The 18,308-nt window shown below is 34.5% G+C and overlaps 1 protein-coding gene across 1 annotated transcript; it reads right to left on the reverse strand.

The window, feature by feature from the left end:
- Positions 1 to 3,032: 3,032 nt before the first annotated feature.
- LOC125213933 (Tetratricopeptide repeat (TPR)-like superfamily protein) lies at positions 3,033 to 15,451 on the reverse strand. The gene is made up of 16 exons (XM_048114732.2): positions 14,920 to 15,451; positions 14,796 to 14,843; positions 13,890 to 14,510; positions 12,971 to 13,150; positions 12,180 to 12,244; positions 11,500 to 11,607; positions 11,237 to 11,350; positions 8,255 to 8,350; positions 8,085 to 8,180; positions 7,327 to 7,446; positions 6,319 to 6,423; positions 5,973 to 6,137; positions 5,766 to 5,893; positions 4,923 to 5,001; positions 4,118 to 4,335; positions 3,033 to 3,402 (listed from the first exon to the last, which is right to left on the reverse strand). The coding sequence occupies exons 1-16, from the start codon at positions 15,284 to 15,286 to the stop codon at positions 3,204 to 3,206; spliced, it is 2,709 nt and encodes a 902-aa protein (XP_047970689.1). The 5' UTR covers positions 15,287 to 15,451; the 3' UTR covers positions 3,033 to 3,203.
- Positions 15,452 to 18,308: the final 2,857 nt, after the last annotated feature.

Here is an 18,308-nt window from a genome sequence, read left to right on the forward strand (position 1 = left end):
TCCGAGAGTATCACTCTGCCATAACGCCTTGGTAGTTTGATGTTGAGTGAATTGTTGTACTCCCTCCGTCTGCCATTAGGAGTCCCATTTTTTGGGTCTCACATGTATATATTAGTTTTAAGAAATGTTAAAAAAAGTGGGTGAAAAAAGTTAGTTGAATAAGGGTCTCACATGTATATATTAGTTTTAAATGAAACGTGAGTGGAATGAGTTAGTGGAAGGTGGGACACTTTTACCATTTTTATGGTAAAAGTGTCACGGGACTCTTATTCACGGACGGACTAAAATGAAAAAACGGGACTCCTATTCATGGACGGAGGGAGTATAATGAGTTTTGGCTCCATGTTTTGGATGAGTGAACATGGTGAAGTTGTCAGCTTGTCATTTCTTGAACTTTGGGTCGGTGGTTTTGGGAGGCTTCTGATCTCCCTCGAGGTGGGACCAAACAAGAAAGTTTTTTCCGTCTAACTTGAATTCCACTGATACCGATTCAACATATTTGGCATTTTGTATTTGGTTTGGTTGGTACTCACTTGGTCTTGGTTGTTTTTCAGTCTTGAGAATGTGTGGTGGTAGGGGCTGATTTTTTCCTTGGTTTAGTCAAGGGTTTGAGGGGGTGTGGAACTATGATGAGAACTTCTTTGAGTTCTCAAAAACAAATCAGGATCGAAATCTTGCTCGTGATAATGAGAGGATTGCAATCTTGTTGGACTTGAGTGTCCTAACTTGATGGAATGGGCGTCGTGTTCCCACTACCCCAAATATCAAGTCAAAGAAATTTATAAGTTCTCTTTTTTGAAAATCCTTCCTGCATACTGTTGGTTAGTATAAGGCAAGTTGGGATGTCGAACCCACATAGAACAGTAACTCAAACATAAGAGGATTGATCACAGGAGGCGGTTGGTTGTGCAGGCACGCTTTATCTTTTGGATTAGTTGCTAACTAAATACTCTAGGTCGGAACTTAATTAAAGGTAAACAACTTGGACAAGTAAATTAACTAGGCATGCAACATATAAAAAAGCAATAACACTTATATTTAGAGAAAGTGGTGAACTAATCTAGGAAATCAGATAAAAGTTGGGCAGGTATATGTGAGTGGACATGCTAAACAGTATGCAACGATGGCAGAAAGTAGACATGTAGTCACATACATTTGCAGACATTGAAAGAAAATAAAGAACAATTAAACTAATCTATCACAGAAAAAAGAGATGGAATTCTTGCATTGTACCATGAGGTACAAAGGAGTAAAATTCAGAAAAGAAAGGTAAAGGGGGAAAAGAAAGGTACGCTCGGAATTTAGGGAAACAACGGCTAATGATGTCCTTAGCATATGCATAAGTTAAGAAAAACCAAATTAACACCTTGGAAAACGCAAATAAAAGCAAATAAATATTCAAACATATAATTTAACTAAAAATGAAGAACAAAGCAGCAATATCTTCGTCCCATAAGCAATGCAACTTAATAGCCAACTAACCAAACGAAAGCACCTAGTCCAAGCAATCTAGCGCAAAGAAAATATAAACTAATCTACCCATGCATTTCAAACACGATATAAATGTTGAAACAGAAACTAATTGACCAAACCTTTAGCATTTAAAACTAAAATTTGTCATCACAAAAAAGCATTTAAGATCTCTAACTAGAAAGTATCGTAAATCACATAGCACGAAACATAGCAAAGCTTGTAACATGGACGCAAGTTTGAATGAGTTTGCAAAAGCTTGTAACTTGAAATCTTGAGATCGAACTTGAAAACGTAGAGAAAGCTTGTAGATTAACTAAGAAAGCGAGTAACAAAACTTGTAAATCTAACTAGGAAAGCATATTGAAGGTTCAAAGCATGTAAAGGGAAACTAAAATAGAGGCTAAAAGTCTTCTTTCAAGAGCATAAGTCCCTCTACTAAGAGCATAAATTAGAGGTAAGGCCTGGATCACGTGCGATGCACATGTGGTAGAGAGCATAGTCTTCGAGAAGTCCACCCGTTTAATTTGCAGTTGGAATCATTTGCTAGATTGAGTTTATGCCCCATGTCGGCCAACTTTCTTGGCTGAGCACTTGGGAACCACTTGATCATCCTTCATCAGCATGCAAAACCCTTCAATCTTCTTCTTTGTTCCGAATCGTTCTCTCTATGCGGTGCATTTACGTATCCTTCCCTTTTCGCACCAAAACATTACACCTAAACATGCAAATAACATCATTAAAGAGCAAAAAAGAACTAGAATCCGTGGATTGAAAATGATACCCAACACCTATGTATTTGTAAGGGTGTTGGGGATTCTTGAGATACTACAACAAAATGTGTCTTGGAACAAGACTATTGGAACTAGACATTATTAATGTTCTATTCTTGATTTTCTAATGTTCATCAACAAACACTCGTTGACACTCTGACAGATACACAGTATCTAAGAGCATTCAAAGTGCCGCATAAAACTTCTCACCCAATCTCTTGTTTATAGCTCAAGCTTCGCCTCTCATCTTCTCAACTCTTCTTCTCTTTGACGGTTACCACTTCCGGTTGAAGTTTGTTACTCCACGTGACATGTCTCTCTCCCTTGCTCCTTTTCTTCATCTTCTCTTCGAGCTATAACAGGAATATCGGATGGTGACAGAGCTGGCAGAGGTTTGAAGCTCATGCTTTGAGTGAGAGCCTTCATGGTTGCTAACTCCTTTTCAACGGAAATACACATTTGACGAGTAACATTTATCTTCCATTTTACTCCTTCCGTTCCATAGTAGTAGAGTCGTTTTGCCATTTTGGTACGTTCCATAATAGTAGAGTCATTTCTTTTTTTTAGTAAAAGTCCATATTTCTTCACACTTACTTTGTCCTCTCTTACTTTATTCTCTCTTCATCTCTATACATTTTTCCTTTTCTATTTCATTCTTTCTTTACTTAACTTACTTAACACAATTTTTCTTAATCTTGGTACCGAAAAGAAATAACTCTACTACTATGGAACATAAGAGAGGAGTACAATTTAGACATCAGAAGACTAAACGCAGCAAGTACAAGGACCTATCAATCAAGAAACGCAATTTATAAATATGCACTCGTGCAGATTTATTATTTCATTATACTACTCTAGATTCTACTTTTCTGTGGTTAAATACACTGGAAATTTAGAAGAATACAAAGGACTACATGTTTACAATTGGTGTGCCTGGTTACTCTGTTTTTGGCTTCTACACTAAATAATAGACTTCGCCTTTGTTGCCACGAGTGCCTTCTTTTTCTTTGTCCCTTTCTTTCTAACGAACTCTGCTTTCCCATACGTTTCTTGGCACGCTTTGATGACACAGCCGACATGGGCATCAGATTGTGGTATCTTGTTCAGTAGTTTCTCTGCCGACTTTGTATCACCTGAAGCCAAAAGAGCCTGATACATCCTGCACAAAGTTGAACAACATGTTGGAATGAGAGGGTGCAGTTTTCATGCTCTTTACAACTGAATAGCCTAACCCGGACCTATCATCTCCCGAAACATACCCCAACCTTTCATGGTGCTAACACAGATGTTGCAGTTTGCAACATTGCAGATTGCCTTAACAATAACATGATGAAAGTTTTGTGTCTACTCGTACATTCTTTTTAACAACGGAGATATTAATACGACTCACTGACTAAATGACATGACAAGTACCAATACATAAACCCATATCTAAAGGGGGAGCCCTAAAGAAGGCTCTTTAGAGTCAAATTCTTTCATGGAAAAATATTGATTGATAATAATCTGAGAGTCACCACACTTGGGCGAATCGCAATCTTTCTGCACCCACAACTTAGAAAACCTTCTCCAAATCATATAACATGATACAGACACAAGTTTTACATCTCCAATGAAATTTTAAAAAGGAATCATTAATCTGTTTGAGTGGAGCTAAAACTACAAACTTTTTGAAAGTTCTCATTAAGGAAATAAACAACAAGGTGCCTTGAAAAAGCATTTTAGATAAATGCAACAGCGAGAAAAAAAGAACGAGAAGAGAATATCCAGTTGTCAGGCAAATAAGATTTTAAAGTAACAATTAAAATCAACTTAATCAAACCATAACCCGGAAAATTTTGAAAAGTCGAGAACTTAAAGAAGCCACGCAATTTTACCTTACGAAGCTGAGAACATTGTATGGCAGGCCAGCCCTCTCATATTCTTTCCAGATTAAGAAGGAACTCTTTGTATCTTTTGCACTAGTGCAAGCACTGAGGAGAAAATCCAGACTTTTCCGTGAAGGGCGAACACAAACTTCTTCCTTGACAGCTTCAAGCAAATTGAGACCAAACTGCATCTCTGTTGGTTCATGCTCCGCGTATAGACAAAAGACCTACTCCATAATAAAGCTAAATAGTATAAGGCTACATGCAATTCAGAAAGAGGTTAACCTTTAAGAAATGAGGAAACTTCTGGAATTGATTACCTTAGCCAGAAATTTTGCTTTTCAGGATTCCTCTTTTAGTTTATATTTTTTTTTGGTTACCTTTTATTTCCTAAAGGACCATTTACTATGAGTGATATGATAGATACATAAAACATAGGTTTGAGTATTTGAAGGATAAGATGGTCAAATAAATTAAAACTCATCAATCCATCAAAAAATAAATGGTAGATTAACTTGGATTAAGTTTATCTATTCATCGTATTACTCAAAGCAAACACCCTTAAGTGTTATTCGCCATGTAAGCCTATCTTCAAGTACAAAAGGTCTCCCAGTGGTTATGGGAACAACTTCTATCAAATATGAACTGATGCATGAATTTCTAATATATCCTTAGGCAACATCAATGTTTTATTTTTGTTCTTTTTGGTAATATTATATCTATTGATTTCTCCTATACAAAAGTTCGAGCAATGTATGAGTAGCACCAAGCAAGGTATGTAGTCGTATTAGTTCCGTGTCAGATAAAACAATACCTCATCAAACAGAACTTCCAGCGCAACTTCAGCATCAATGAACTTATCCTTTAGTTGCTTCAGCAAATCAACAGTGGATCTAAAACAAGCAAAAGCAACTATAATAAAAAAAAGTTCCCAGGAAAAAATAAGAGTTAATCGCATCTTACTGGCTTACAATAATTTTAAAATCTTCACAACAAAAACCAAACCATATTATTTTTCCAATTTATAAGACCGATCAATCATATTGAATCTAACATGGCTATAGGAGAATAATCCTGGACTAGCCGGCCGGTCAAATTGGATCTAACATGGCCACTTGGAATGCAGTTTTATATTTGCATATAATATCATGAATTTACAAATGATTCTGATTTTAAACATGACTTTTCTACTAATTGTATATAATCACATTGAGTACACAAAATTTGGTAATTATGAATGATCAACAGATCATAACATAACATCAAAAAACTAAACATCATAAAATCAAATATTCACAATTTTTAACTGGTGTCGCAGTTGGAAAAATTTGTAAAATTGAGAATATAATACAGAACCAATTTAAAAGTCATGTTGAAAACCAAAATAGCGTGCAAACTTCATGATATTTTATGCAATTTATGAGACTGTTAAATGAAGTGGCTGGTGGGCTTGTTCACGTGTATTTTTCCAATTGCCATGCCAGCTTTAACTTCGACCAACTTCAATGTTGTAAATTGCACAAATTATAAAGATCAATTTTGGCGCAAGAAATTAAAAGTCATGTTTTAAACTTGAAAAGTTGTGAAAGTCATGTGTGTAATTGCAATTGACCAAAAGCAATAAATATATGAAAACAATCAATTAGACAATGAGGACCTCAAATTCTCTTGTCGAACACAATGTGAAATGACCCTGAAGCAGGCATCAACCCAATGGGGCGAATCATTCAATTCCTCGAGTAACTCCAACACTTTGTTCACCTGTCCTTCAGACTGATAATGTTCCTGTAAGAGATCAGAAGCATTTATTTCCAAGCATTCATCATTATATGGCTGTTTATCCAAACATGCAGAACTAACTTACAATGAGACATTTAATTGCTCTGGGATCTAAATCACAATTGTCTCCCTTCATTTTTTCATATAACTCAAGGGCATCAGATAACTTCCCGTTTGAAGCAAGAGCTCCAACAAGCACACTGTTGATTACTTTCAAGTATTTTGCTGGTATATTATTGCCCGATGCAACCTGTATGTATGTCAATGATATTACATTATAGCAACAAAAGGTTCACTCTTGTACTGATTGCACAGAGCTGAGAGCCCGGACACTTCTCAATTATTGATTCATTTTGAAGGCAAAGAGCAACGTCTACAGGAAAGATCTCATCTCGAAAGCTCAAACAGAGATTTGAGGAGATAATGCGTACCTCTCTAGCATATTCGAAATTTCCATAGGATGCATATGCATTTATAAGGGCCATGAAAACCTGCTTTGTTGGTGTGATTCCTGATTTACTCATCTCATCATAATACTACAATGAGGTCAACACAGAAAAAATCAGGACAGGACTCTTCGAGATCTGTAAATCATGCTAATAAGAGCAGGGTATATGTCGATAATAGATGCATTTCCCAACAAAAAACCACATAAATCAGAGCATTCACAGTTGTAAATCATGCTAATAACAGCAAGAGTTACATTCAATATATAGACAAATTTCCCAAAGAACCCAAAGAAAGGGCCACTCAAACCAGAGTTGGCTTTGTGTTGGTAGATTTTTCTTTGAACACACTAAATAAAAATAAAGTTTTCATTGACAAAGGAGGTGCTTGGTATGATGAAATGGATTGTGATTCTTGTGAAGAGAAGTGGAATAAAGGTGGGAGTGGAATGGATAATCGCATGGATTGATAAAGGAATGACTATGCCTAATCCAGTGGGAATGATGACTCCTAATAAAGAGTTATACCAAGCAAAGGAATGGAACAAAGGTAGGAGTCACTGTTCTATTCCCTCTTCCATTCCAACATACCAAGCACCTCCTAAATTCATAAATTCATGCACGGTCGCTAAACATATTGGGACTTCTAGTACAGCTCACTTGATAGAATATTAGAATGTAAGAGATGCCACTCTAATGGATTACCCCATAGTCAAAACTAAAAACTAGAAATTAAATGCATGACATAGGAAACACTTCCAATTTAAAAACATCCAACATGCTACAACTCTTGTCAAACAGAGCCTAGGAGTAAAGCCATATAATTTCAACACGGAAGAAATGCAATAGTATTTGATCTGAAGAACTGAAGTTCCAGAATTCCAGTATCCAACCCTTAGTTTACAAGGGGCCATGAGCAAGGAATTTCTATCCCAATAGAGTGTAGCTTATTGCTATACCAGTCAACAAGAACAAACAAAAGCTATAGACAACCTTAGCTATATCTTTCTCATGCTGTGTGTTGGCAATGAGATAGCTGTAAGTAATAGCATCAGGTTTCACGCCTGCATCTTCCATTTGTTTGAGAACATTATGGGCACTTTGAACATTTTTCTGCAAGACCCAGCAAACAGAGAATGTTAATAAAAACGTTTACAATAAGAAGCAGACACCACCATCACTAACAGCTAGCTATACATAAATAAAACTCCATATAGGCACTCCATATTTTTTTGTGGATTAGAATTTATGTAAGAAACTGAACTCACATGCAATTTCACAAGTCATCTTGTGTAGGTTCATGAAAAACATCAGTACCTAGCATTCTACAAATAGTTACCTAATATGAGGCAGAAAAATTACAACATATTTATAATCTAGCAACTTCTTCTAAATCTTCATCTGGCCCTAACCACTGAACTAAGAATTGTAAAAACAAGCAAAAATTTTAGTATATAGTTCACAATCACGTTCTTGACCTTTGTAGCCAACCTAGGAGAACTTTAACGTAAATAACTCTTTAGTATGTGATGTCCCAAGGTCTGTATACCATAATCGAATTGGGCCATTCACCACCTTAAAAGACCTCATGAGGGGGAGGGTTATCCACACCAATGTATATGAGACATGATCATCACCGAGTCAATGTGGGACGAGATTTAGAGGTTTAACATGCATGTTTTTGAGAAAACTTCGACACCACATTGCAAGAATAAGAACAAATTGTTAGTGCAATCAAGAACTTGAGCTACCTCACGGAAATATCCAGCTAGTATCACGTTGTACATGCCAGTTGTTGGTGTTGAGTCCTTTTTACAATCATCGATCAGTCCATATGCTCCTTCAAACTGCGGTAAAATGAAAAGTTAAAACATGTAGCTCATGCTACAAATTAGGTTGATATCCTAAACCATGGACTAACATCTTTCATCTTCACACATAGAAGTATCATTCTCCTGAATGTCTCATTTTTTCGTTCCAGATTATGGTTAGATATCCTCGAATATATCTGATGGACCTGGGAATTGAAAGAAACCATATCAAATACTGAATATCATCACAAACCAAGAAGTCCAAGTTAACATGATACACATGTGCAACATATTACACAACTAACACAAGGAAAAGGGGGAGTTTCATGATTATCAAAATTAGTATGATTCCTGAATGAGTCCTTGATCAGGGAAATGTTCATCATACTCTTCCCCACATCATCAAACTTAAGACTTTTCATGAAAAATTGGCGATCAACTTTTACAGGACGTCCTTTTATTATAATATTTTGATTACATGTAAGAACATTCGTAGATTGTACTTCATGAAATTGATAAATCAATGTAGTTAAAATAGACCCCACCAAAAATACTTTGATGTTGGGATTAAGAAGTTGAAAATGAGATAATTGACATTGATTTAGGGATCTGGCCCACAAGGCCAGTTATATGATGTTACACTATAGACCTCAGTCAGCTCATTTTCTTTCAAACGATTGATAGTGCAACATAACCACAGTTATCCAATAAGCTAAGATACCTCATTTACGCCATGCTATCATACATATACCTCATATGATATCAAACTGATACATATATGTAGTTTGTATGTTACATCTTCCAGAAACAATAATCTCTTGATCACTTCCAGTTCAAGCCTTAAGGTTCATATGATCTCTCCCTTTACAAGCCAAATGCTACATCTAATACTAATAACACCACATATGGCATAATGTCAATAATGTTAATACACTACAAGATAAAAACACTGATATATACATAAATTCTGAGAATAATTACTTCTTATCATCATAAGCTTCATTTTAAATTGAACATGATAGAAACAATGTCTTAGCAGTTAAACCAAAATCCAAATTAAATGGGCTCCAATTTTTCAAGGTTCTTGATCAAAATTTAGAATCAACTGTGGTGGCACCGAATTCAGTGAAGGGTGAAAACAAGGATGTGCAGAATGGCATTTCATGTACTGACATGAGTGGATTTCTCTGTGTAAAACCTAGTTCAAATATTTTTAAAAATCTTTGACATACCAGCTCATCATGGTATGAACAGAATCTGATCAAAGAAATCTTAAGATAAATTGAAAATATATACAATAATGGGAACCAACTGAATTTGATATTAAAAACATCATTTGTAGAAAGTGGTAGCCAGATCAGTTTAAATTTGACTTACGATCTTATTTGAGTTAACAGTCGATGACTCAAACAATGGGGTGATTGGTAGTGTAATAGAATCTGGAAACTTCTCTTCATAATTTACAAAGTGAACTATAGGAGTTATTAGCTTCTAACAAGATACACTTTTGCAGTATGCTTATATGTCAGATACTCAGACTAAACTTCCACTTTGCAGTATTTGCATGTTTTACTCTCTCATTACCACCAAAACAAAAAACAAATGCTAGGAAACGTTTGATGCTGAATCAACCAAAGTAGTAATTGGCTTTGCCGGACTAATTGCAATGCACTCATATACAGCAGATACTCCTTTCAACTTTATCCAAACATTTGAGGCTGAACTAACCAAAGTAGTAGTTAGCTTTGCAGGACTAATTAAAGACTCATACAGCATATACTCCTTTCAGCTTTATCCAATGTCTTCTTCTTGTTGCTGTTATTTATGTTTTTCGTACATCAATATTTGCATGATCTTACTTCCTCCGTCTTCCATTATGTGTCCCAGGTTTCCATTTTGGTTCGTCCCATATTAATTGTCCCACTTCATTTTTACCATTTTTGAGTTAAAGTGGAGAGAGTAAAGTAAGAGATAATGAAGTACTCCCTCTGCCCCCATTAAATATGAAACATTTGTTTTTCAAGGGTTGTTTTGTGAGTTAATGAAGAGAGCGTAAAGTAATAGAAGTATAAAAAGTAGAGAAGATGTTGTTTCTATTTTAGGAAACGTTTTATTTATAATGAGATAACCCAAAAAATGAAAACGTTTCGTTTTTAATGAGACAGAGAGATAAGAAAGAGAGAATTAAGAGATAGGGAATGAAGTAGCAGAGGATTAAAGTTTTGTTTAAATCTAAAAAAGGAAATCGATCACTTGTGGTGGTACAATTCGAAATGAAAAGTTGATCACTTGTGGTGGGACGGAGGGAGTATATAAATGCAGGACCCACATTCCACCAATTTTTTCAACCCACTTTCTATACATTTCTTAAAGCTCGTGCCGTCAAAGTGGGACACATATTGGGGGGCTAGAGGGAGTATGTTGTATATAAAACTTATCATACTAACATAATAATAATAGTAGGCCAATTTGGTAACTAACTTAGTACCATATATAGCTTCTTTGAGAAGTATCTCTACCTCATAAATTCAATGATTCCAACCAAATAGCAAAGAATCTACTCCCTCTATTCCCGTTGAGTCATTTTTCCATTACGGGAAGTTCCCTCATAATTGAGTCATTTCCATATATAGCAACTTTTTTCTCTTTCTTACTTTACTCTCTCTACTTTATTCACTTTCTACTTTATTCTCTTTCTTACTTTTTTATCAATTTATTTAACACACTCATCATCCATTTTATAAACTCCGTGCCGAAAAGTTTCGCCTCAACTATGAGGGAACGGAGGGAGTATGTCATACACAATTAAACAAAATAGTGCATGAAATAGATCAATAGAGATGTAAATGGAATCATGTGTATATATAAAGAATTTGGGTTCCCCTGAAAGAGCAAGAGCAGATGAAGAGTACAGAAGTGAGCATATCCAGATACTTAACATCTACAGGACCAGGATCTAAGTGCGTACTTGTTGAGATTCTGAAATACATAAGACATGAAGTTTGATGCTTTTAACTCTTCATTAAATAATAAATTATGAATCATTATCATGATTTGGTGCAAGGATTATATTTAAGAGAAAATTTACATACCAGGTTAAATTCACAGCTACGATCACAAGCATCTAATATAGAATGAATTGTGTCCAATGATAAAGAAACACCATATCCAAGTGCCTCGTCAACTACATCAAGCGCCTCGTGTACCTGAAAATCATTTATAGTACATCATACAAGTTAAAAAAGTATAACATCGACATTAGGACAAAATCAAGAATAAGCATGGCCAAGTTAAGTTTGAGTTTATTTCCTGGTAGAGAACCGTATAATTGAAATAACTTTCGAGTCATACACACCTTAAAAAACTTGCAACTATATGCAATAAGCTTTTCATATTGCACTGAAGTAGGCAACACCCCAATCTTAGTATGCAAAGCTCGGAACTTTCTGATGATACTTTCAACCTTTAACAACAAACAGAAGGCAACTTAGACAATAGAAAAAAATAAAATTTCAGTATGATATCCCAGACCACACTCACAAGGTGTATCACAGCCAATTAAACTACAGTAAACCAAACCATATCCCCCATACCAACAAGAGGATGATGATCTGTATAATGGGGCACAAACTACCACATGAAGCACCAGAATAACTACACTAAATTGTGAAACGATTATCCGTTATGTTCCCATGTGCTTTGAAGAAAAATTCTCTACAGCGAACCAAGCAAGTTCTCAATCAATTTTTTGTAGTTTGGCTTATTCAAAATAAATAAGGTGGCATGGCAGACATGCAACCATCGGAGATGGTCTAGGTTCATGTGTGCACCTTCAAATGATAGAGAGAATATTTTAAAGTTTATCTTTAGAATCAAGTGAAACAAAAATATGCAAGCTCTCGTAGTAAGACCCTCAAACTTTGTGAAGATGTGAAGAGTTTGACATTTGATACTTCACACAATAGTTCCTTAAGATGTCTCCAAATCATGTACACTTGAGGGCTTTACCGGTAGCATTCATGAAAAGTTGCTCACCGCTAAGTTAGGCATGCTGATTGTGTATTCAAGGATGAGATTTGATATGTTTTCAGCTCCGATGTCTGCACTTGACCAAAAACTCCACAATTACAATAATCCGGGAGGCTAAAGCGCCAAGAGAACACCTCAAGTACAGGACAAACATAATATATTCACTGAATAATAGTGATACAATACTACCTAAAGAGTAGGAACTAGGAAAAGACATATTTTACACAATAGATACGAGTGTACACCCTAATAGCTAGTTTCTTCAAACCACTAGGAAATTAGAGATTACATAATGCTCACTACTACCTTCGTCTTTGAAAAATAGAAACTTTTGAAATGGCTTAGGTTTAATGCACAATTGGTAAAATAAGAAAGAAGAATTGGTAGAGTAAAAGAGATAGGGGGAGAAAAACGAGTAAAGTAAGAAAGATTAAGAGAAAAGTGGAAATAGAGTTAGTGGAATGTGGGGTCCACTTCCTAAAATAGAAAGTTTAGAAAGTTTATATTTTTAAGGGACAGCCCAAAATGGAAATAGTTTCTATTTTTAAGAGATGGGGGTAGTACATCCTACTCCTACCAAATATGATATTGATAAAAGTCATCTAGTCAAAAATATCATGACTAATCTCATACTGCGCACAAAAGAAGCCCTTAATTGCAAAATTTTCGAGCTAAATGAAGACAGACTCCAGATAAAGATGGAATTCCAGAGTTAGAGTTTGAAAAATGTTATGCATTCTTAAACAAATTGGTCATAAATATTTCCTAATTGAAACCTCAATCTGCAGTATACTAACCACTTCCTTTCAGCACTGACAGAAATCTTTCTGCAAAAGGTTCCAGCAAAAACTTCCCCAAACCCCTGAAGATGCACTCTGAAACTGCAACTGATGTAACTTTAGATATGTCAAGAGTTTCCAATAGCATGAGAAACTCTTCTTTCCGGTCGCTTTCATACAATGCCAGCAACAAACCCTCTGGAAGATAATTGCAGCACTGCAGTTAGATATACATTAATATGGACAAGACCTTCACCAAAATTCCAATCAACACATAGACAACGGGCATCAGTTGGTTCCATTTCAGAATACCAACTCTGAATATGCATATACCAGCACATATTAAGAAAGTAAAAGAAAGCAAAGAAGCCATCAGAAGTGTCAAACCTCAAGAAGCAATAAATCTTAAAAGTGTATGTCTGTCAGGAAATAATCATAAGAATTAATCAAAATACAAACATATAAACAAAAGATGACAAATTGTGAAAGAAAATCAGTAATGAATGGATGGTCATCAGGAGATGGGGAAAAGATCATAAGGCTTAAAGACAGAACAAAACACACAGATATTGTTTGTATGCTTTGAAGGAGAAGAAACAAAGAGCAATGAGACATATATGTGTGTAGGTATCTCAACCTCCCGAATATAGTAATGTTTAATGGACTGGTCAAATGCCAATAGAATATAGGTTTGGACAGACAATGCACACCCTCAACTTTCAATTAAGGGGTGAAACCATTTCACAGAGCAGGAGAAGATCATGTATTAGCCATACATACTAAAGAAAAAAGACTGTCCCAAACTCAGAGATTGTGAAGAGCATGACCTTCACGTTACATTCCCCATTAATAATTAAGAACAAAAAAGTCAGACGAAGTATAAAAGGATAAAGGGAGAAACTACGCACTCTGTACTGTAAAGACTGAAGAAGCTTACCTCGGCGATAATAATTCTCATCACGTTCAGTTGCAATGGAAAGGCAAAGTTGTTGAAGTGTATAAACATCATCAACTCTCACCCGTAGTAGCATTTCATAATAAGTTAAGCGCGGAAGTGAATTGGGATTGTCTTCTCTAATTAGTTCGTGGAAGAAAAAGAACTCATCTGACATCTCAAAATCAATTAGATACATCAGGAACTGGCCATACGTTTTTTCTTCTATCCGAAAACCTGACTCTCTAACCCTTAAGAATAATTGATAGGCCTTATAAATCTCACGTAATGAAACATCTTCATCTGTGGTTTCTCTTGCCGTCTGTATGCATATCTTGATTAGCATATTTAATTCATCCAGGCCATTTTCTCGTCCTAACTTCCCAAACAAGGCAACAGTTTGATCTGACCCCAGTTTTGTGGCACACATTTTGACCAGGCGTTGGTAGCCAGGATCTTGTCCGTCCTTAAACACCCACTTCTGCTTCTTAACATGTGAGATTTCTTTCCTCCACTCTGAAGCGCAGTGGTTTGACAGATTATCCAACCATGGCATCACCGTAACACTTTTGACTTGCAGATACTCTTGGTCCTCATCATCATCCCAATTCAAGTCCATTTCATCTGCAGCCAAAAGAAATTTCAGCTTTCTGGCTAACACCAGAGGGAAATGAAATCTCTTAAGCTGATAAAATCGCCCCGTACTAGTAAAAGATGGTCCTCGGGAGTAAATGAAGTTAATAGAAGGACAAAAACATATTTCATGGAGTACAAAAAAAAACATCAAGTTGGAAAGGGGTAAACAGATGGCGCACATTTACATTTACATTTACATATCCATAGTCAGTATTAAGAGAAACCACCTGAAGTGCATTGTATATGACTAAAACTGAAAACCAACATCCTTACCATACAATACGCTGGATGCATGTGAAGCCAGTTGGTCCGCAGATTCATCTATGGCAAAAAAATAAAATATAGAAATTAGGTAAAAATAAAAATTGATGAATTGGCATAAAATAGTGCATATTACCGTCTTTATCTACGCAATCCGAGGTCAAGCTACCACAGACAATAGAGCCGAGAGAGGAATTGGGAACAGGTGAAGACGAAGAAGAAGAAGAAGAAGAAGGCGTATTAGGAAGTGGTGAAGAAGGCGGCGCTTTGAATTTGGCGAGAAGAAGGCGTTGGTGTGATTCATGTTTGGTGTTGTGAGAGGAGGGTTTGACGGATGAGATGTAGCCTTTGAGGCGAACGTCATCGGAGGAGGAGGGAGAAGATAAGTGTGCACGTCTCTTCCTCCTGGCGGCGGAGGTTTTAGTGCGGCTAAATGTTAGGGCGGCGGCGGCGGAGCGGAAGAGAGAGGCTAGGTTTTGAGTCCTTTGTAAAGTGCCATTCATTGCAGATTGAGCAGGCAGAGATGGACATGCCTGAGACAGTGAGACTGGATTTTGTTTCCCTCACTTTCTTTTGAATCATCTCTTAAACTATAACTGGAAATCCATGTGGGAACGAACTCACTCTTCTCACCAATTCACTCACCTCTCTATTGTACTCCATATTAAATCATTCAAATTTTATGCACCCAAATTTTAGCCGGATGCTCTTATGTTTAAAATTTTCATAGGTCTAATTAGGTTAATAACTAAAAAATATTATAATTAAACTAATAACTATCTTAAATTGATAACTAACAAATGTCAACACAAGGACATTTGTATATCAACAAAATTTAGTTTTGACATAGGCATGTCTTGTGTTGATATGTATATTTACATGTCAACGGAAGACATACGTATGTCAACTACATTTAGTCAACATACAAATGTCTTCGTATTAACATCTATAACTAAGATTGTTGAAATAATTGTCAGTTGGAGTATCAATTTAGTGCAAAATGTTCGAGATTTAAAATGTCAATACGTGATGTAGAATTATTACAATACCAAAATATGTATTCCCTCCGTCCCTTTATAGCTGAGTCGTATTTCTTTTGCTTTGGGGCAGTATGATGATATAGAGAAAAAAAAAAGTTAGGAAAATAAACTTCGAATCTTATTCAATTTAAATGTGCCATTAAACAAGTTGTTAGAAGGTTGACATTTTCCTTGTTTCGAAGCTGGAAAAGAAGTTAGGAATATACCTTGGATTCTATTTCTACTCAAATCTAGTGTAGCAATGTTATGGTTCACACATTGCTTTAAATAGGGGAGCTGGGAAGACTAAACCTTATTGGATGGCCATGTTTGGTTGGCGGGAAAGTAAAGTTGGCAAGGAAAATGATTCCTGGGAAAATGAATCCCGGAAATATGATTCCTAGTAACTTTACTTTCCTGTATTTAGAAAATATCAAGATTTTAAATTTATATTTAATCTAAACACCAAACTAAAAATATACTTATTATTTTTTTATTTATAAAAAAGAATAATATTATAAATTTTTTAATAAATTATTAATTATAAATAATAATTATTATATTATTATACTTATTATTATGATGGATAGTTTAAACATGGAGTATCCATCATAATATATAATAATATAATTATAATTATAGTTACTTGCAGTATTATACTCATTTATTATAAAAATAAATATAATAATTATTATATTATAATTATAAATTTATGGATATTATAATTGAATAAATTTTATAAATTAAAATTGCACTATGAATTTATTGATTAATTATTAATTTATAAAATATAATAATTATTATTTATTATACAATTTATATTATATAATTATATTTTATTTATTAATTATTAATTACTATTATGAATTAATATAAAATATAGTTATAATTATGATAATTTTAATAATAGTTATTTATTATTGTGAAATTAAGTACTATGATTTATAATTTTAAATTATTTTTAAAATATTGTAATTAATAATAATAATAATAATAATAATAACAATAATAATAAAACTACACTATATTGTTTTAAAATGTAAGAATCCTAAAACTGGAAAAAAGAATATCTAAGAAAAGTTAGGATTCAGAATCCTGGAAAGTTGTACTAACTTTCCTTGTTCTCGGATTATGATTACTTTCCCAGTTTGATTAAAAACCGAAACAAACACAAGAATTTAAAATTTAAGGAATCAGATTACTTTCCCAAACAGAATCATGGCAACCAAACATGGCCTATTGGATTTTTGTCTATTTGAAATGTGGAAGCATAAATATTTCTTAGGCCATCAGTAACTCAATCTTATCCCTCTCTCTCCCGAAACAATAGTCTTCTTTCTTCATTTTGGTTTGTCACATAAATGATAAAATTAGTACACTTTCATTTTTTTTTTAAGTTTCTCTCTCATTTGAGATGGATTATTCTTCACTAACAACACTTCAATAACTTTTTATTTATATTTTTTTCATACTTCCCCGATTTCTCATAACCTTACCGTCGTGAAAGTCCCTCATACTACATAATTTAAAAATTCTAAACCTACATTATGAACAATAAAATGAACTTCAATGCTGAAATGTATTGGTGTATGATCAAATTTCTTCAATAAGATTTTGGTGGAAGCTTGTTGGTCGCGTAGAGAAACATGTCGATTTAGAACTTCTCGAAATTGTTTGATGTTGTACTTATAGATGAAATTGAGTAGAAAAACAAAATATGAAAAACAAAATATGAGAAACATTTTCACATTCTATCTACTTAGTCCATTTTAAAATAATGTTCAACTTTGAAAATAGTTGTTCTCAAAAACTTATTACAAAATTGAATAAAAAAGTCATAGTAATTTACGGCTTTTCCTATGTAGATGGTCCTGCTCGTGTCGTATTTTTTTCTGTAGAAATCGTATATTTGCGATATCGCATCGTATCTAACTATCCAAGCTTATACAAGTGGTTAATGTGTTTCAATTTATTTCAAAATTAAATGGTTCCTTATATTTCAGAATTTCGTACAACATTTAGTTAAAAAGCAAATAATGAAACGAGTGTTTTTATCATAGAATAACAAGCATATTCTGGTATAATAAAACATAGTACATCCTAATATCACATTTGTTGTTTTTGGATTTTTCGTTCTATTACACAAGGGAGATAAAGCCATTAGTAGTAATGGTTTATATAAACTTCAATCATAACTTATTATAGCTATGATAATTAACTTCTCTAACATCTACCGTCGCTGCATGATTGTTTAGAAATTGCATTATATTTTATCACGAGATAGACCACTCCAATAACTAATAAGCAACATGGTATTAAGATCAAAACCAAATAAATCATCAACATTGCTAGTTTGTGTGATGCCAATGCCTAAAATATAAAGCCCTATTTATAGATTTCAATTTAAAGAATACTACGTACGAGTTAAAACTAATGAAAAACAAAATTAACGAGTGCAATATATATAGGACTTGTTGAGTTCAATATTTTAAGATATAATGGTTGA

Source organism: Salvia hispanica, chromosome 3, assembly GCF_029641045.1.
Source record: "Salvia hispanica isolate PSC_SH4W2 chromosome 3, Shi_PSC_v1, whole genome shotgun sequence".
Classification (NCBI taxonomy): Eukaryota; Viridiplantae; Streptophyta; class Magnoliopsida; order Lamiales; family Lamiaceae; genus Salvia; species Salvia hispanica.

What these genes read in the sequence shown, in the direction of transcription:
- LOC125213933 (XM_048114732.2), bottom strand. Translation starts at nt 15,286, where the DNA reads ATGAATGGCACTTTACAAAGGACTCAAAACCTAGCCTCTCTCTTCCGC. An exon ending in TATGTGTGAAGATGAAAGAT is followed by an intron (nt 8,181 to 8,254) that starts GTTAGTCCATGG and finishes ATTTTACCGCAG; the next exon opens with TTTGAAGGAGCATATGGACT. An exon ending in GAGCAATTAAATGTCTCATT is followed by an intron (nt 5,894 to 5,972) that starts GTAAGTTAGTTC and finishes GATCTCTTACAG; the next exon opens with GAACATTATCAGTCTGAAGG.